Source organism: Carassius carassius, chromosome 39 (genome assembly GCF_963082965.1).
Source record: "Carassius carassius chromosome 39, fCarCar2.1, whole genome shotgun sequence".
Lineage (NCBI taxonomy): Eukaryota > Metazoa > Chordata > Actinopteri > Cypriniformes > Cyprinidae > Carassius > Carassius carassius.
The window spans coordinates 15603024-15624572 of record NC_081793.1 but is presented as its reverse complement, the minus strand read 5'-3'; the positions used below and the strand labels follow the sequence as shown (position 1 = coordinate 15624572).

At 39.0% G+C, this 21549-nt stretch overlaps 1 protein-coding gene across 2 annotated transcripts in view; it reads right to left on the bottom strand.

The window, feature by feature from the left end:
• LOC132121471 (major facilitator superfamily domain-containing protein 8) overlaps window positions 1-21549 on the bottom strand; it is a 50058-nt gene that overhangs the window by 23536 nt on the left and 4973 nt on the right. For both annotated transcript variants that reach the window (XM_059530879.1, XM_059530878.1), the window contains exon 2: window positions 16223-16270. In XM_059530879.1, the coding sequence (XP_059386862.1) occupies window positions 16223-16269 (47 nt within the window). In that variant the 5' untranslated portion in view covers window position 16270. The remainder of the gene's footprint in view (window positions 1-16222; window positions 16271-21549) is intronic.

The following is a 21549-nucleotide window of genomic DNA, read 5'->3' as shown; positions in this document are numbered from 1 at the left end:
ATCATTTTCTATGTGAGTTATAATGTTTGTGTAACGTTCTTCTGAGCTGGCTGCATCCTTGTCAGCACCATGTTTAGTCTTTGTTAAACACACATGAGCAATGTGTCCTCTTTTTTTACAGTAATGGCATACAGCCGTGGAAAACCTACATGCTTGTGGGGTATGCTGACCACCACATCTGAAGCATGGCTTGTCCCGTTTAGGATTTTCATTTGAAACTGCTGTTTTATTTACTGATGCCTGCGCATGAGCCGCATAATGAACATCGTCCTCCAGCCGTGATTCGATTTGATGCTGACGAAGTAGTCGAGCGTTTAACAATGCTGTTTCAGCAGCTAGTGCCTTTTCTTCTGCCTCTGTAAATGTTAGTGTCGTTTCAGCCAGCAGGCGTCGCTGTAGTGCTTCATCCATAACCCCGCACACGATTCTATCACGCAGCATTGCTTCTAACTGCTCCCCAAAAGCACAGTGCACAGACAAACGTCGAAGCTCAGCAATGTAGTTTGGAATGCTTTGATTAGGTTTCTGGTTACAATTGTGAAAATGAAAACGTTGAACAATCTCTGATGGCGCTGGGCTATAATGGCGTTTCAGGGCAGCGACAATGTTTGCATAGGACACAGTAGAGGGTTGCGTTGGGGCAAGCACTGAACGTAAAGTGGAATACGTTTTTGCGCCACACACACTGAGCAGTACGGAGCGTTTTTTTTTTGCATCATCCTCAATATCATTTGCATGAAAAAAACATTCCAGTCTCTCTGTGTATTCTTCAAAAGAGTTACTTGAACATTCATCAAACTCTTCGATACGACCGAGTGTAGTCATGTTCACTGCAGATGGCAGATTATTTCACTCAATTAACAGTCGCACCGTCTGGACTTATCTGCACACAGTCGGTTCGAATCCGCTCGTCGCCAGTGAATAATAAACTTGAATAATATGAGGAGACGTTCGTAGTCTTGTGAACTTTTACTGAACAAGGCAACATCGACATACATCTAGCTCGGCCAACTCCGACTAAACACACTGGCCAAAAAACACACATTCCCCAGAACAGCCCCGCCCTCCCCAGGCTCTTAGCCTCTTAAAGGAACCTCACTACTACAATAGTCAGTCAATACATTACACTCACTCTCTCAAGAAAGTAACTCGTAGTCTTGAACGCAAATGGAGAAAAACTAACTTGGAAGTTTTTAGAATTGCATGGAAAAACAGTATGTCCAGCTATAGACAGGCTCTAAAAACTGCTAGAGCAGAGCATATCCACAAACTCATAGAAAATAACCAAAACAATCCAAGGTTTTTATTTAGCACAGTGGCTAAATTAACAAAGTACCAGACGCCACCTGATTCAAATATCCCACCAACGTTAAATAGTAATGACTTTATGAATTTCTTCACTGATAAAATAGATAACATTAGAAATACAAAAGTGAATGTAGATTCTACAGCATTTAACACTTCAGTTTCATCCATCGCACACAAAGATAAACTGCAGTGCTTTACAAATATAGGACAGGAAGAGCTAAATAAACTTATCACTGTATCTAAACCAACAACATGTTTATTAGATCCTGTACCCACTAAATTACTGAAAGAGTTGTTACCTGTAGCCGAAGAACCACTTCTCAATATTATTAACTCGTCGTTATCTTTAGGTCACATCCCAAAACCATTCAAGCTGGCGGTTATTAAGCCTCTTAGTAAGAAACCAAAACTAAATCCTAGTGAACTGGCAAATTATAGGCCTATTTCAAATCTTCCATTTATGTCTAAAATTTTTGAAAAAGTGTCTGCTCAATTGAGCACCTTCCCGCACAAAAATGATCTGTATGAAGAATTTCAGTCAGGTTTCAGGCCCCACCATAGCACAGAAACTGCACTTGTTAAAATTACAAATGACCTGCTTCAGATCAAGGCTGAATCTCATTTCTAGTTTTACTTGATCTTAGTGCTGCGTTCGACACCATAGATCATGACATACTCATAGATCGATTACAAAACTATACAGGTATTCAAGGGCAGGCTCTAAGATGGTTTAGATCCTACCTGTACGATCGCTACCATTTTGTTTACTTAAATGGGGAGTCATCTCATTTATCATCAGTAAAATATGGAGTACCACAAGGATCTGTCCTAGGTCCCCTTTTATTTTCAATATACATGTTGCCCTTTTAATATTATTATAAAAAACACAATTAGCTTCCACTGTTATGCTGATGATACTCAGCTATATATCTCTACGAGACCAGAGGAAACCTCTAAATTATCTAAGCTAACAGAGTGTGTTAAAAATGTAAAAGATTGGATGACCAATAATTTTCTCCAATTAAATTCGGATAAGACAGAGATATTAATTATTGGACCAAAAAACACTACACAGAATCTTGTAGATTACAATCTGCAACTAGACGGATGTTCTGTTACTTCTTCTACAGTCAAAAATCTGGGTGTTATATTAGACAGCAACTTGTCTTTTGAAAATCATATTTCCCATGTTACAAAAACTGCATTCTTCCATCTTAGAAACATTGCCAAGCTATTAAACATGTTGTCTGTTTCTGATGCAGAAAAGCTAGTTCATGCATTCATGACCTCTAGACTGGACTATTGTAATGCACTTCTAGGTTGTTGTCCTGCTTCTTCAATAAACAAGCTACAGGTAGTCCAAAACGCAGAAGCTAGAGTCCTTACCAGGTCAAGAAAATATGAGCATATTACCCCAATTTTACAGTCTCTGCACTGGCTACCTATTAAGTTCCGTATCAGTTACAAATTATCATTACTTACCTATAAGGCCCTAAATGGTTTAGCTCCAGGGTACCTAACTAGCCTTCTACCATGCTACAATCCATCACGCTCCCTAAGGTCACAAAACGCTGGACTTTTGGTAGTTCCTAGGATAGCAAAGTCCAGTAAAGGAGGTAGAGCTTTTTCACATTTGGCTCCCAAACTTTGGAATAGCCTTCCTGATAATGTTCGAGGTTCAGACACACTCTCTCTGTTTAAATCTAGATTAAAAACGCATCTCTTTCGCCAAGCATTTGAATAATGTATCTTAAATTGTGAGTGTAGTTGTATCTGATCAAATGTGCATTCTTATTCTTTAGCTTGGGTTAAACTAATTAAATTTACTTTGTTGGAACAGCAGCTATGCTAATGATGTCTCTATTTGTTTCCATGTTTTGCCACGGGATGTAACTAGGATTTACACAAGCTCCAGTCTGGATCCAGAACACCTGAGAAGAGATGATGCTGACTGTGGAGGCGGAGGCGTGGTTTAGCGAAGTCTGAGAATTGGGAGACGAACGGTGAGTGAGCAGGCTGAACAAAAATAATCAACACCTGTCTCTTGTTTCAGTAATTGGCGTGGAGAGAGTATTTAACGCCAGGAGAAGCAGGTGTAGAGAGAGAGAGACCCACTGCTGACGAGCGTGAACGCCAGAACCAAATCGCCAGAGTTTTTCTGTTTATGGTGCGAGAGGCACTGTCTTTGTTTGATATTGTAAATAAAACTGTCAGCAGTAAAGCCGACCCCTCGTCCTCTTCCTTTCAACCCCTGAACTCTTCTACACTGACCATCAGAGGACCTCAGATGATGCTAACCCTGAATCAACAACAGAACCAACTAATATAGCTACAAATGTGACTGCATCATATAATAATTATTAATTATTAATAATACTAATAATGTTCATCATCTAGCTGACTACGTCTTGTATTAATTTTTCTACAAATCCTGTCATACGTGCACAAACTGACAGTCACCACTTATAAGCTATTACTAAATATTGTAGAAACATAATTTTCTGTAAAGTTGCTTTGTAACGATTTGTATTGTAAAAAGCGCTATACAAATAAACTTAAATTGAATTGAATAAAGAAGAATTGTCTTGGCTTTCTAAAATATAACTTATATAATTATTTTGTTCCTAATGTTTAATCAAAAAATCTGATCAACAAGTAGCCTTCCCATTATGAGGTGATATTAAACTCTTTAAAGTGTTATATAGGGGAATTAAATTTTTACCTTTGTAATGGCATTTTTCTAACTTTATTGAACATTTCATATTTCGTCAAATTTGAAAAATCTATATTTATAAGATTTTTAAAATTTCTAATTCAAAAGACAGAATAAGAACAAGAAAAATAAGTTACTTGTCAAATGAAATCAGTATTAACAAAATAAATTTATACAGAGGTGGAACAGGAGAACACAAACGTGGCATGTAGGTGTATTTTCAGCAGAGGTGGGTAGAGTACCCAAAAACTGTACTCAAGTAAAAGTACTTCTAGAAATATGTACTCAAGTAAAAGTAAAAGTACTAGTCTTGAATAGTTACTTGAGTAAGAGTAAAAGAGTATCGGATAAAAAAATCTACTCAAGTAGTTAGTTACTAGTTACTTTGGGTCATATATACTGAGCCTATTTTTATTTAGATATATAGATAAAATGTATGTAATGTATGTGTGTGTGTGTATAAATGTATATATTTCATCAGCCTTTACTCCAATTTATGTAATTTATTATAAAACCCAGTCTGTTTACTTAAGTAACAGATATAGGTGTCATGCCATAACATATTTTTAATACGACTGACTTTATATTAAATGTGAATTTAACATTGAAAGTTAATGTGATGTAAATATTGCTACTAATCTTTCATTGTTCAGAAAGAGAGCAAATAACATTTACATTATTAAAGATCATTTTCACTGACAGTCTAGATTTCAATCACTCTCAGAAACTCCCATTAAAATCACTGAAACTGTTAACACTGTGAAATCAATATCTTAATTAAAGATTCGTACACACATCTGCACTTTGTTGTTTCTGACGAGAGAATTCGCCAGAAAGAGGTATTCAGTCAGTGAGCGAGTGAAGGAAGCACCGGTATTTCAGCGATGACTCATCTGAACGCCTCTGATTGGCCAATGCTTTAATAAGCTCAAAAGAATCATATGTGATTGGTTATAATGTGCAGCGCTGTAAAAAGACATCTATCTCTGGCCCAGCGCCAGCAAGCGATCACAGATCTGAATTTAGCAGCTGATGTTATGACTTGCTGAACGTAGCCTACTCGCACAGGTGTGATTGTATTAAAATTAATAAAATCTTAATCGCCTATTTTTTGTCTTTTGGAAGCTGCATTCAACTTGACTCCCCTCTTATAAGCCACACACGTACAACAAACTAATGTCACAGTGGTATCGTGTACTGTAATCGAATGTAGCCCAAGTTATTACCTGTTAAACAGTAGACAGCACACGCGGTGTTCATCTAATAAGGATCTCCATCACAAGCAAATAGCCTTTGCAGATTTGCTTTCAATTCAGTGCAGTTCCATAGCCCCGTTTTCAATGCTGCTGATGTTCTTCCCTTACAAAAAATAACCATGGTTTTATTATAGTAAAACTGTAGTAACCCATGGTTTTTTGGCGTGTTGACTACCATTTGTATAACCACAGATTTACTACAAATACCATGGTTAAACTATGGTTAATTTAGCAAAACCATGGTTAATTTGTGGTTACCATGGTTTAACTATAGTAACCATGGTTTTTTGGTTTTATTTGTAGTAAAACCATGGTTAATTTTCATAAGGGTTAAACGTTACAACTCTGAGTGAACCACTTCAGATGCTCAGCGCGTGCGGCAGGGAACTGAACGACTCATTCAAACTGATTCATGAACCATTTCACTCGTTAGCCAATTGGTTTGATCAAGCCTTTGAACAGAATTGACTCAAAAGAATGAATCATTCGCGAATGGGCATCGCTCATTGTCCAGAGAAAAGTAGACGGCGCGTTTGGATCAAACTGAAGCATTTATAACATTTATTGCATTAAGATAAAGTAACGAGAGGAGCGTCGCCCACAGTAATGAAGTAAAAGTACAGATTTTTCCCCAAAAATTTACTCAAGTAAGAGTATAAAGTACCCATCTTTAAATATACTCCGAAAATTATTAGTTACCCCAAAAAATTACTCAAGTAAATGTAACGAAGTAAATGTAACTTGTTACTACCCACCTCTGATTTTCAGAAGTTTAATGAGCCTCAGAGGTGGCATGAGTGCAATTAAATTTATAAATTCATGTTTAGATTAATGTGTTAAATATAAAATTTTGAATATAGAAATATTAAATTATTTAAATAGTTGAAAAGATACATTAAAAATGAAACTAAAACTTTCAGTTGGTAGCAGCAAGTCACAGATTTTAACACTGAATCATTTGTTCAATTGATTTGTTCGAATGGCTTATTCATTCAGGAATAAAGCAAGGGTAATTGAATTATTGATTCAGTAATGTTAGATTCATTTAAAAATGCACGTTCATTCATAAACCAGACACCACTGTTTGAATGGAGTTACGCAGCGGCTGAGCTGTGACTTTGTATAAAATCTATTTTCGTCAACGAAATTGAGCAAAATCAGGCAAAAGTGTTGCAGTCAGACAATGTAAGTCACTTAATATTAACTTCTTGTTTATTGAACTGTAGTAGCCTATTAAATCAATATCAAATTTACAAACTCCCTTAATAATCATTAAATCAAAGTTCCATTATAATCAACAAAGCTTTCTACACTGCACGATGAATCTGTTATTTTCATTGTGTCTACTTTGTATGATTATGAAAAGATTTGTGAGATAGTCTAAGTCTGTGATACATTCCTCAATGCTGTAAAAACACGTAGAAACCTTTGAAGCTCCTTCATCCCAAACACAAATATGCTCGGGTCAGTCGCACTGGTGGACTCTGAATATTAGAGCGTCACACAGCCTTGTGTAAATAAGATTAGGGTGTTGCAGGCCACAGAGAGCACACAGATGCTACAGGACTCAATGAGAGTCAGAGAAGGTCGGTGCAGCACTGTTTGTGGAATTAAATTCTAAAATAAAGACAGACTGTTTGAACTGGTGATTTATTTTTTTGCTTCCGTGGATGCATTTCATAATTTGATCTGAGACAAAGCAAATACATTTGTTGCATTATAAAATTTAAACTTGCAGGAAGTATGTGCAATCCCCACAATCCCGTGCCAATATTCAAGCCCTCTGCACTCCCCACACTGTAAAAAAAAGTCCATAAAAATACAGTACAATACACCCTAATAATTAAAACCCCTTAACTGTCACTCACATTTTTAAACATAGACTTTATAGTGCACGATCCAAACTTAAATGTTTATAATTCATGAATGAAAACATTTTGTAACATGATATTGATATACCGTGTACATGATAATGCAATGTCTGATTTTAAAACAGGTTTTAAAGGATGAATTTTGAGATTGTATCGATTTATCAAAATCATAATTTCTGATGATTTCTAAAATGTGATAGAGAAAAAGGCAACGAAGTAGTCTTTTTTTTAAACAAAGGTCAAAACTCCTGTTAAAATTTAGATTTTTGAGGGTGCACTCTTATAAATTAATCTATTACTTTTCCTACATAATTTTAAACAAAAAACATTGGTAAAATATATATTCGGGAGTCTTAGACCTTTCCAACAATATATAGTTTGTCAAGATTAGATTAGATTTAATTGTAATATAGTGAAGTAAATGTAGGTGTTCCGTATACGGGACGGGGTGACAGTTAAAGGGTTAAAGGAATTGTCCGTATTTTCTTTTTACAGTCGATATATAATTTCTGATGATTTCTAAAATGTGATAGAGAAAAAGGTAATGAAGTAGTCTTTTTTTAATCAAAGGTCAAAAGGGTTAAAGGAATTGTCCGTATTTTCTTTTTACAAGCGTTTCTGTTACGATCATCAGCTGGAGTGCCCATGAACTCTAATATAGGGCACTCCACTCAAGACTTTGGCATCTTCTATTTCCATTAACCACCAGATGTCACCATATCATCACTTGGACACTAGCACCCTTCATTCTGATGCACCACACCCGAACTACAGTCCCCATGAGTCACTGCATCACAATAACCTTGCCACACCTGCACCTCATTCATCAGCCAATTTCCTTGCCGCACCTGCACCTCATTCATCAGCCAATTTCCTTGCCGCATCTGCACCTCATTTATCAGCCAATTTCCTTGCCGCACATGCACCTCATTTACACACACAGGGGAAGTCATGGCCTAATGGTTAGAGAGTCGGACTCGCAATCGAAGGGTTGTGAGTTCGAGTCTCGGGCCGACAGGAATTGTAGGTGGGGGGAGTGCATGTACAGTGCTCTCTCCACCCTCAATACCATGACTTAGGTGCCCTTGAGCAAGGCATCGAACCCCCAAAAAAGAACCCCCACTGCTCTGGGTGTGTGTTCACAGTGTGTGTGTTCACTGCTCTGTGTGTGTGCACTTCGGATGGGTTAAATGCAGAGCACGAATTCTGAGTATGGGTCACCATACTTGGCTGAATGTCACGTCACTTCACTTCACTTCGTCACTTCATATAAGCACCACAATCACGCTCACTCACTGCGAAGTCTTGTCTAGCATTTCCGAGCGTTTTCCCTTGTGTTTGTTCTTCCCGTGTCTGATCTTGGATTGTGTATTTCGACTCTGATTCTCTGCTGCCTGCCCCGATCTCTGCTTGGTTCTGTTTTCGATTCTGGTTACCCCTAACATACCTGACGCTATTCCTGATTTCTGCCTGTCCGACCATTCTCTGAATTAAGTTCTGCACATGGATCCGAACGCCTCTGACTCCCCGTTACAGAAGACTTCGTCATACCAGGATCCAGCAGCCCGGTATACTCTCGTTACTGAGATGTCTGTTCCCACTTCAAGGTCAGCATATCAACTCTCCCGCTCTATCATTAACCCAGTAGATCAGCTATTGCACCTTCGTCAAGGAGCCCTATCTACTGAAGAGTATGTTCAACAGTTCTGTGAGATATCATATCAAGTACAGTACTATGATGAAGTTTTGTTTAAGGACTTGTTCCGTTTTGGACACAATGAACCAACTAAATCATTGTTACCTGGAGGGGAGTTTAATGCACATCGTGGACTTTACACTGATATTATGTGACTCTCCGTTCACTGTGGGAGAGGCGGAGGACAGCATTGAAGCCCCAAAGTCTCTCCACAAAATGGCCGCCAGCCCGGAGTCTGTTCACAAGATGGCCGCCAGTCCAGCACCACTGCACAAGATGGCTGCCAGCCCAGCACTGCTACATAAGATGGCCGCCAGCCCAGCACCGCAGTTGACCTTCCAGAGTCAAGTCAGGTCCCCGTCGACTTTCCAGAGTCAAGTCAGGTCCCGGTCGACTTTCCAGAGTCAAGTCAGGTCCCCGTCGACTTTCCAGAGTCAAGTCAGAGTTAAACTTCATGAGTCAAGTCAGGACCCCGTTGATCAGGTCCCTGTTGATTTCCCGGAGTCTAGTCAGGTCACCGTTGATCAGATCCCTGTTGATTTTCCGGAGTCTAGTCAGGTCACCGTTGACCATCCAGAGTCGGGTCAAGTCTTTGCTGACCGTCCAGAGTCAAGTCAAGTCACTACTAACACCCAAGAGTCAAGTAAAACAACAGTTAAACTTCATGAGTCAAGTCAGGTCCCCGTCGATCATGTCCCTGTTGGATTTCCCGGAGTCTAGTCAGGTCACCATTGATCAGGTCCCTGTTGATTTCCCGGAGTCTAGTCAGGTCACCGTTGACCATCCAGAGGCAGGTCAAGTCTCCGCTGACCGCCCAGAGTCAGGTCAAGTCACCATTAACACCCATGAGTCAAGTAAAACCACAGTTAAGCTTCATGAGTCAAGTCACCGTTGATCTCCATGAACAAAGTCAAGTCACCAATGATCTTCATTAGCCAAGTCAAGTCACCAACGATCTTCATGAGCCAAGTCACCATTAACCTCCGTGAACTAAGTCAAAACACAGTTGATCTTCATGAGCCAAGTCAAGTCACCATTAACCTCTGTGAACTAAGTCAAATCACAGTTGATCTTCATGAGCCAAGTCAAGTCACCAATGATCTTCATGAGCCAAGTCAAGTCACCATTAACCTCCGTGAGTTAAGTCAAGTCACAGTTGATCTTCATGAGCCAAGTCAAGTCACAGTTAAACTTCATGAGCCAAGTCAAGTCACAGTTGATCTTCATGATCCACCTGCCCGATGTTACTGTTACGCGCATTTCGGAAGTAGAGGGGGCGATATATATCACATGCATGTTCCTGTCTGCCCTTATTTGGTCCAGTTCCTGTTCTGATTTAGTTAATTAACATTAATTCTGTTCACCTGCATTATATTACTCATCTTGTTTACTCCTTGATTCCCTGTGTTTATAAGCCCTCAGTTTCTGTCTTTTCCTTTGTCCTGGATTAATGTTCACTTCAATGGTCTTAGTTTGTTGATGTTTATTAAAGACTTATTTTCTTCTACTTCTTCTTTGTGCGCTGTTACTGCAACCACAACCACGTTACAGTAACTTAATACTAAATTAATTAAACTTGTATTAAATCAATATTACATTTCTTATCATGCTTATATTTGGAGAAAAACGGCACTCTTATTGTGATATATAGATCACCTATATTAAATAATATAAATATACATTAGGCACACATGGGGAGGAAAAACAACGAAATAAGTCCAGGAGCGTGACATTACTCCTCCCTCCCAGAAGGCGTGTCCTGTGCAGTAACAATTCCACAGTGTAGACGATGGAGGGATGAGGTACCTGGAGCAGGAAGAGCACAGCAGGACCCAGGCCACAGTCATAATAATGGCCCATGGTAGAGCCGACGGAGGGAGGAGCCATGGAGGAGGACTTTCTAGAAGCAGGCACTGGAGGGTGCTTTCTAGGAGCAGGCACTGGAAGGCTTTAGGCTCCGCACATCGGGGAGATGGTGGCCTTGGGTCTGTGTCCAGAGTGGATCTGGTGAGATCATTCATGGGGCAGATGGTTTGTGGCAACCCATTTCTTCCCATAGTCCACTCCACGAAGGTGGCAAATTCCTCCCAAGGACAATCTTCAGATGACGGATGCACTCACGTTCAGGATTGCATCATAGAAAGAGCAGAGCACATCATCTGGGTAGCTTGTGATGTTAGTGACCAACAATAACAATTTGGTGAGAGCCTTGTCTCCCTGCTCCAGCAGGAGAAGGAGGAATTCAGGGCGAAGGAGGGGATCCATCGGGGCACACAATAGAAAGATAAACACTGGGAGCAAAACGAGAAAACAAATGGAAAGGAAAACACGGAAGTTATTGTTTTAGGTCAGGTCTTCTGTCACAATTACTTTCGCTGTGATGAAAAGAGGAGTCTCTGGAGTAACACGAACAATAGTCTTTAATAATAATCCAAAGGAAATGGGGAACACGGAGGACATTCAACAAGTAGACCCGACAAAAAAAGAACTGAAAAGACTAGGGCTTTTAAAGACAGAAGAATTGGGAAGACACAGGTGCAAGGAATGATTAATTAAAAGGAACACGGCACTTATGGAGAGGAAAAACACAACAAATGAATGCAGGGGTGTGAAAATAATATAATTATTATAAATTGTTATCATGGCAATCATAAGTTCTATCAGAACACCATGTAAGTTAATTGTCACTACACTAGAACTGTGGTAACTTAGTTTTAGTCACAAGTAGGCTTGGGCCAATTACCGGTTTCAAGGTATACCGGAATTTGAAAATTTCACGGTTTCAAAACCACTAATAATTTCCGTTGTAACGGAATATGATATGTGCTGTTTTTAATGTCTCTTCAAAGACTGAAAGTGTAGGAATCCCTCAGCTTGAGTGTAGTGTAGAGAGTAACACGACCCTTCTCCTCCTGTGGGTGCGAGCGAGCAGTCAGTCACGTGTGTGTAGTATGGCTGAACTAAAGGAGCTGCCACTGGAACTTATGCAATTGGCAACCGGACGTTTATTGTCTTATTGCAGCTTGTCTCTGTTCTGGACTTTGAAAATATGAAGACTGTAAACGCCCGTTAACACAGGCCAGAGATGTTGAAGACGGATGCAAAGAGAAAAATACTGTAGCAGACAGATCACTCTGTTCACACTGTTCATAATAAAAGAACTATTGGTAGAAAATCCTCAATATTGATTTGGGGGTTTATATGAATGTGTTTCTGAGGGGAACTGATTGTCTTCTGAAAAGTTTACGTGGTATTTTCTTTTCATCTCATCTCCGTATAGTTAATATTAAAGCAGTGTTTCAGTGCAGCGCTGCTTTGTTTACAGATGTAACCAAGAAAACACTGTATCTGGTGCAGAGAGCTGCACGGGTCCGATTTTGTAAATCCGCACCCGCCCGTACCCACAGTGCTTTAAACCGCATCCGACCCGTTTTCCAAAAGCAGCACTAATTAAAATCCGCACCCGACCCGACCCGCTTAAAATAGAACCGACACCCGACCCACACCAGAAATCAAATCAGTTAAGCCAATCACATTAGACACACTTTTTTCGAATTTTATTGCCAGGTCATACAGAAGTTATTTATGGAAAACTCTTTTTAAAAAGATATTCGTTTTTTATTCATTTTATCTTAATTTTAATCAATGTTTTATCAATCAATTGCCCGTATTTAATAAATAAGAAGCAAATATAGCAGACAATGTAATAACCTTAGTGTAATTGACAGAATTACTAAAAAATATTTTGCTACCTAAAAGTTAAATATTTTTTGTGTCACGCATGCATGCATGTCTATTTCCCTCATATTAAATATAAAACGCATGTGGACTGATATTTTTCCAATGTCTGGACTCCTTTATAAATGGAGTATATAAACAGACGTTTCAATATATTGGTATTAATGCATTTTCTGAGATTTTATATTTCATGTTTTTACTGCAATTGTCGAAATACGTGCTCTTTGGTCCATCAGTGCTTGAGTCACTGATCACATTAAAATAAAATATCTCATAATAAAATACAAAATTGACTGATTTATGAATGTATATGCATAGTTCTCATCAGTCGGAAATACAGATAAACGCTTGCATTTGTTGTATTTTTGATCCTGAAAGAAAACAGAACAACAAAAGAGCGAATCATACCACCGTCTGAGGTTGTGCTTCAAGTCGAACGCACCCATTTTTAAATCGTTCACAGCTGAGCATCGCGAGAGGAGGATCTGCGCCAGAGCGCACATGTGAATGAGCTACACAAAGTCATTTTAAGATGCAATTAAAAAAAACATATATATATATATATATATATATATATATATATATATATATATATATATATATATATAAACGGGAAAAAAAACAACGGAAAAAAAACAGCTGGCTGATCTTTTACGTCTGCTAATGACTCATGCAGCCGTTCGCGCGGTTGTGATTTTTTTTAAAGTGGAACGTAGGCCTATTTTTACGTTTGCACGTGACTGTTTTGAACCCGTGTTTAGACCCGTGTTTCCCCTGTGTCCGACCCGACCCGCACCCGTATCCGACACAGTTGGATATTTTTCACCCGTTTCAGCCAAATTTGCGGGTCACCCGTGAACCCTTGCAGGACTCTAATCTGGTGTTCCATGAGCGCCTCCTGCTGTCAGAGAGTAAATCTGCATCTTATTCAGATTTTCTGCTGTTTGTTTCATTCAGGCATGTAGTACAGGTGCTGGTCATATAATTAGAATATCATCAAAAAGTTGATTTATTTCACTAATTCCATTCAAAAAGTGATATTCCTCAAAAGTGACTTGTATATTATATTCATTCATTCCACACAGACTGATATATTTCAAATGTTTATTTCTTTTAATTACTTTTATTTTAATTATTATAACTGACAAATAAGGAAAATCCCAAATTCAGTATCTCAGAAAATTAGAATATTACTTAAGACCAATACAAAGAAAGGATTTTTAGAAATCTTGGACAACTGAAAAGTATGAACATGAAAAGTACGAGCATGTACAGCACTCAATACTTAGTTGGGGCTCCTTTTGCCTGAATTACTGCAGCAATGCGGCGTGGCATGGAGTCGATCAGTCTGTGGCACTGCTCAGGTGTTAGGAGAGCCCAGGTTGCTCTGATAGTGGCTCTTCTGCATTGTTGGGTCTGGCATATCGCATCTTCCTCTTCACAATACCCCATAGATGTTCTATGGGGTTAAGGTCAGGAGAGTTTGCTGGCCAATTAAGAACAGGGATACCATGGCCCTTAAACCAGGTACTGGTAGCTTTGGCACTGTATGCAGGTGCCAAGTCCTGTTGGAAAATGAAATCTGCATCTCCTTAAAGTTGGTCATAAGCAGGAGGCATGAAGTGCTCTAAAACTTCCTGGTATACGGCTGTGTTGACCTTGGACCTCAGAAAACACAGTGGACCAACACCAGCAGATGACATGGCACCCCAAATCATCACTGACTGTGGAAACTTTACACTGGACCTCAAGCAACGTGGGTTGTGTGCCTCTCCTCTCTTCCTCCAGACTCTTGGACCCTGATTTCCAAAGGAAATGGAAAATTTACTTTCATCAGAGAACATAACTTTGGACCACTCAGCAGCAGTCCAGTCCTTTTTGTTTTTAGACGCTTCTGATGCTATCTAAGGAATGCGACAGCTGTAAACCATATTTTGCATATTTCTGTGTGTAGTGGTTCTTGAAGCAGCTCCAGCTGCAGTCCACTCTATGTGAATCTCCCCCCACATTTTTTAATGGGTTTGGTTTCACAATCCTCTCCAGGGTGTGGTTATCCCTATTGCTTCTTGTACACTTTTTTCAACCACATCTTTTCCTTCCGTTCGCTTCTCTATTAATGTGCTTGGACACAGAGCTCTGTGAACAGCCAGCCTCTTTTGTAATGACCTTTTGTGTCTTGCCCTCCTTGTGCAAGGTGTCAATGGTCATCTTTTGGACAACTGTCAAAGCTGATTAGAGTGTGGCACCAGGTGTCTTCAATATTGAACCTTTTCACAATATTCAAATTTTCTGAGATACTGAATTTGGGATTTTCCTTAGTTGTCAGTTATAACCATCAAAATCATAAAAGAAATAAACATTGGATATATATCAGTCTGTGTGTAATGAATTAATATAATATACTACAAGTTTCACTTTTTGAATGGAATTAGTGAAATCAACTTTTTGATGACATTCTAATTATATGACCAGCACCTGTATAATTTCACAAAGCTAGTCATCAGAACATTCTGTTTTTGCTTCAAATTTGGTTATTATTAAAGGGTCATGAAACCCCCCATTTCTGCACTGGTTAGTTCTCACCACAGTTTTAAAAAATGCTAAAAAAGTGGGGTGGTGTGCAGCGGACCGGGGGAGGGGGAAGAGGGAAGACAGACAGCACACACAGCTTTGCGTTCAGATAATTTCATTTCGCTACCATCGAGTTAGAAACACAAATAAATGCACAGCCATTTGCACCCTGCATGGAAAACATATTACATTTACATTCAGTCATTTAGCAGACGCTTTTATTCAAAGCGACTCACAAATGAGACATATATATTATTCTGTGGCGTTTATATAAGCCTTTTGACAGGTTGTGTCACAGAGCTATAAAAACGGTTACATTCACCAAGTGAATGAATCGCGTTTGTGCCGAACTCTTATTACAAAGAAAAAACACTGTTCTGCGATCCATGAATGTTTCTCTGTTAATGTTTGCGATGTCATTTCACAGTCTGATGCGTCTTTCATAGCAAATCAACACATGTTGTTGTGAATAATTAAGCGAAGCGTCTTCTCATAGGATAAGAACATGCAATCTCATGAATAATTGAATAGACACCAACGCTCATCAATGTACTATAGTCCATTGCCACGTCACAAATCGTGACGTCAACACAATGTAGATTTTAAATCCGGAAGATGAAAATAGAGCAAAAAAGCTTAAAATTAACCAATTTTCTCCAACAGTTAAAATTAGCGGATGCTAACATTGTCTTCTATGATGTACAACACAAACACCTCTGCTAAAATCCAATTTAGATTATAAAAAAAAAAAATGTACAAATTTTAAATTTATTTATTTTTATTATTATTTTTTTTTTTAACACAGTCATTTTAAAATAACACATTTTAGAGCTGTAATGACAATACCATGATACCATGAAACCGTCAAAGACCGGCCCATGCCGGCGTAATAAAAAAATGGATTTGGATTTTGAAAAGATGGTGAAGGCTTCCAAGACCAAATTATTTAGATTTTATATAAATTTAATATGGTTTTACAATAGTAATAATAATTGTTGTGGTGTTGGCATTACATATTTTTTGTGCACCATCAAGCGTAACAAACGAAAATTAACGTAATATCACAAACCTTTTCATGAACATTGGTGTTTTTTCCTTCCAGTCCGTGAGCTGCATTCTGGACACAATGGGATTTATTAATGTCAACAAGAATAGCAAATACGCAATTAACATATTCACAAAGATGGATAATATAAGTTGATTACAAAAACAATGAAGAACGCGTTTGTACTACTTTCTCACTTAATCATAGAGCTTCCCCTTGCCTCGGGTCTGAAATTAATGGGGACTTGAGGAAAAATGTCACCAAACTGGATAAAAATGACCTGCAAAATGAAATCTATTATGGCCGTCATGGATATAGTGAAAATTAATTGAAAAGTGTTTATTGCAGCACAGGGGCGATTCTAGACAATTTACAAGTGGGCTCACTGTAAGCCCCCATACTGTCATCTCAGTCCCTCTAAAACTATCTGAACGATCAGGCCAAAGATGCTTCCTCAAGAAGGTTTATCATTCTCATGGGTTTTAAGGCTTGTCAGTTTAGCATTAAGTGATTTTAAGCAATTCAAGTGGAAGATGGTATGAAAGATATCTCAATGCACTGTCATAGGTCGACTCAGTGCACGCACACACCTGAATCATGCACATATGGCAAGCCAAAGTATTCATATATACGTAGGGTTTAATATCATATAAATTTTATCGATTCTCATTCCAATTCTGCTTATCGATTGCGATTTCAATCGCTTCCCATTTTCGATTCCAATAAGATAAAAAATCCAATATAAAATTTAATCAAACATTTAGATGTCAAACATTTATTCTGTGTCTTTTTACAAAGCATTCTATTGCAGCTGAATAGCATGAGAAAATATCAGCACCATACAGAACACTGCAAGAGGAATTTTGCAGCGAAAACAACTACATTAATATAAGTTAAAAATATAACCGTGTTAAAGATGTAGTAAACAATCGATAATAAAATAGGAACAAACAAAGCAATAATAGCATAAATAAATACAGCTGAACCAAATTTCAGATACAGAAACTGTAATTACAATTGTAAAAACATTCTGTATAGTTTTCTTTTCATAAATAAAATATATATTCATTAAAAGTTATTAAATATATTCAGTCAAGATCAGTGAATGATTTTCTTTTGTTCTTTGATTAACATTAATGACAGGCAGTGCGTTTATAGGCCCCTTTCTCTTTAAAAACGAACACACAGTGCTAAAAATACTGTACGTGCATTTTCTTTCTCATCTACGGAGCCCAGCACATGGCTTGCAGGAAAAAAAGTAGGCTAAATTGTGCGCACAATTTACTAATTCGTACCCTGAATTTATAAACTGTCCGCATGACTTACTAATTAATTCCCCTCGATTTGTAAAATCGTGTACACGATTTATAAATCGAGAGAATGAATTAGTAAATTGTGCGCAAGATTTAGCAAATCGAGGGAATGAATTAGTAAATCATGCGCACGTTTATTAATTTTTTTCTTGAATGTCATGTGTGGGGCTCCGTACTCATCTGTTTACGTTAAGACAAAAAAGCCTTTGTTTAGATGTCTCAATCTCACAAGGAGCCCACAAAGTTGTGATGCGCCCCTAACTCTGCCCTCCTCAGAACATCTGCCTCTCACGCCCTCACTGTGGTTGACAGCGCAGGGCAGAAGGGCTATGAGAAGATCCCTGCAGTGGATGAAGCTGTTGCTGCCCACCTGTACCCACCTGGATGAAGTGGGGCACAGCCCGGCCACATTTAAGGAGTTGCACAGCGCTACAGACCTGGCCCTGCGCACAACTAAGGTCACCACCTAGGCTATCGGACGTTCGTTGGCCAGCTTTGGGGTATTGGAATGCCACCTCTGGCTGAATCTGACAGAGATCAAGATTGCAGATAAAACCATTTTCCTCGACTAGCCTGTCTCCCCCGCTGGTCTCATTGGTCCCGCTATGGATGGGTTCACGGGTGCTTCACCGCTACACAAAAGGATGTGCATGTCCTTCGCTCAGGAGTAAAATCAATGCTGGTGAAAAGGGCCATAGAAGTGATCCCCCCAGCACAGAGTGAGTCAGGCTTCTACAGCCGGTACTTCCTCATCCCCAAAAAGGATGGTGGTCTCAGACCCATCCTCGATTTAAGACATCTGAACCCTGCCCCGATGAAACTTTTATTCAGAACGATCACTATCAAAGCAGATCCTCATGCAAATATGAGGTTATAATATGAGGCCCCCCATCACATGCACTTCTTGAGATTTGCTTTCAAGGGAGTGGCTTATCAATACACGGTCCATCCGTTCGGGCTGTCCCCGGCTCCCTGCACTTTTATGAAGTGCATAGATGCGGCTTTCTCCCCTCTGAGACAAATGGGAGTTCGCATACTGAATTACCTCGATTACTGGCTCATTTTGGCCCAGTCAGAGGCAGAGCTGGTGGCTCACAGATCCCTCCTCTTCAACCACCTAGAGTGTTTGTGGCTCAGGATCAGTTTTTCCAAGAGTTCTTTGTCCCCAAGCCAGCATATCACGTTCCTGGGGACAATTATAGACTCAACCCATATGAGAGTCATATTCTCGCCCAGAGGTGTAAAGTACTTGAGTAAATGTACTTTGTTACTGTAATTAAGTATTTTTGTACTGAGTATCAAAAATATAAGCAACTTTTACTCTCTACTCAACTACATTTTTGATTGAATACTTGTACTCTTTACTCCACTACATTTGAACTGACACTTACAATTACTCACTACATTGTGTTTGTGCACGTCAAGTCAACTTTATTTGTCGTGGCTTATTTCATTGGTGTAAGAGGCGATATCGCCATATGCAGGTTGTTGAAGGTACTGGGTGCTATTTGCCTATATGTGCTACTCCGTTGTGAATGTGAATTAGCAGCCTGCCAAACGGCAGGTGTTTCACATAAATTAGCAATGGCCGCAGCTACTGATGAAGCCAAAGCCAGCACATCATGCAGTGCCAGCTTGTGACTTGCAGCCTAACTCTACTGAACGGTCATGATCAACCATCTGTTCCAAGATAGAGGAAGCTGCAGGAGAAATGAAGAAAAGTTTAACAGAAGCCATGAGAGGGGTGGAATACATCTGTACAACCACCGATTGCTGGAGTTCAAGATGTCGCAGCTTTATAGGTATGACGGCGCACTGGATTGACCCAGACAATCTACACCGATGCTCTGCAGCACTTGCCTGTCGACAGTTAAAGGGGTCTCACATGTTTGATGTACTTGCAGCTGCGATACATGACATACACTCTGAATTTGAGATCCATGAAAAAGTTGTCTGTATAACAACAGAAAATGGATAACATTTTTTGAAAGCATTTCATTTCTATGGAGGTGAGAACATGGAAGATGAGGATGAATCTGACACTCAAGACGAGGAGAAATGTGAGGAGATTGAATATATTGAGGTTAATGAAATTCTAACCATGGATGATCTTGAATTTCATTTGCCCAAGAACCAGCGTTGTGCTTGCTATCTTTCGAACCTGGTTTCCACCATGGATGTTGACACTGCTCAAACGGATGAAACATACAAAAGGTTATCAAGATCATCCTTCTCCAAATATTGGGCCTTTTGGAACAAGAGTGGCCAGTCCAACAAAGCTGTAGAGATGATGGAAGAGGAATGTAGTTTGCAGTTAATCCCCATGTGAGTACTGTATAATGTTATGACTTTTCTTTCAGAAAGTTTCTTTCAGAGACTTTATGCCTTTTTCCACCAGCAAAAGTGATATTTGTATGCCATCAAGGCATCCTGAATTGTCAGATGAAATAATGGATATTTTCTTAATATCAATTCAAAAATGGGATACAGGAGGGGTAGCAGCAAATCACTTCATATCAATGCAAAATGTTCTATTGTCCTATGATGATACATGTCTATAATGATTGAGTAGCATCTATATTTTGCAGTAGTCCGTTACTTTAAATAGTCTTAAACAAGGTTTTTCTTTTATAGGTTCACTCTTGCAGAAAAAGCCTTTATTTGGGAATATGTCACCACCATGGCCCCTGTTGCCAAAGCGATTAATATCTTGCAGGGAGAAACCAATGTGCACATGGGGCTCGCTTGTTCCAACACTCAACATCATGGTTTCCAAACTAAATGAGCCAAGATATTCATGAAACCGTGCAAGAGCCTGGTAGATGCAATCCTTGCAGGTGTGAACAAGTACTTTGGTGACATTCTCAATGATCCTGAGCTGATTGCGGCTGCAATCCTGCTTCCAAAGTTTAAAACTTATTGGACAACTGATGCTGCCATCCTCAAACTTGGTTGGTTGACAGGCATATAAAACTAAATGAAGTGCATGACATGCTAATTAGTGCAGATTTGTTTTTATTTTTTTAATTAATCGCAAACTGATTTTGGAAATAAAAAACATTTAGATGGAATAATGGGTGTTTTAGTATTGCATATAATTTTTGGGACATCTGGGAATATTCTATTTACTTTTATCTGTAATGTGTTTTTTTATTTTTTGTTTTTTTTTCTTTGAGCCGTGGAATGCTGAGATAATATTTTAAACTGGATAAGTACATATAAGCTTTATAATTTTAAAAGCACTAAAAATGTTTTTGAATTAAATTGTTGAAGGAACATTACTAAATGTGTATTATATTGTAGGTCTTGATTTCATAAAGGGAAATATGGAGGAGACCTCTCAGCTTACAAGTGATGCCACTTCTTCAGATGAAGAGGATTTCTGCAAGCCATTGAAGTCGTGCCAGGCACAACAAGGCCCAGCAGTGCTTGATGGCCATCTGACATGTGCTGTTGATGACATGGTTTTCCTGAAAACCTTCCCACCTCTATTGAGGTTGTCATTAAGACTCAACACTCCCCTACCTGCATCTGCTGCTTGCGAGCGACTCTTTAGCACTGCTGGCCTCATTTTAAGTCCAAAAAGAGCTAGAATAAATTCCAAGAACTTTGAAAACCAGCTTTTGTTAACGTTGACTAAAAATATTGCCCCTCTCTGAGATCGAGAGGTACATTATATCAAAGTTAGCTCTGATTTGAATTTTTTGTCCATTTTACTGAAAATATATTTTTGAAAATGTTTTACTCATGCCTTTTTTGAACACTTGAGTTTGACTTGAACAGACTTGTTTGATCTGTGTTTTGTTCTGCCATGTCGAAATGTTGAGGTGTTTGATTTCTTTTCAATATTAGGAGGTAAAACCTCATAAATAAACTTTCTTGTTTTTCACTGACCTACAATATCTCTTTGTGCTAAGAACTAGTGCATCTTTGAGCCAACATTCAGTACGAGTAAAATACTTAAGTACTTAAGTCAAGCATGCTGTGGCCCACGACTGGTCCTCCTAGTAGCCCCTCTGTGGAGGAGGCAGCCATGGC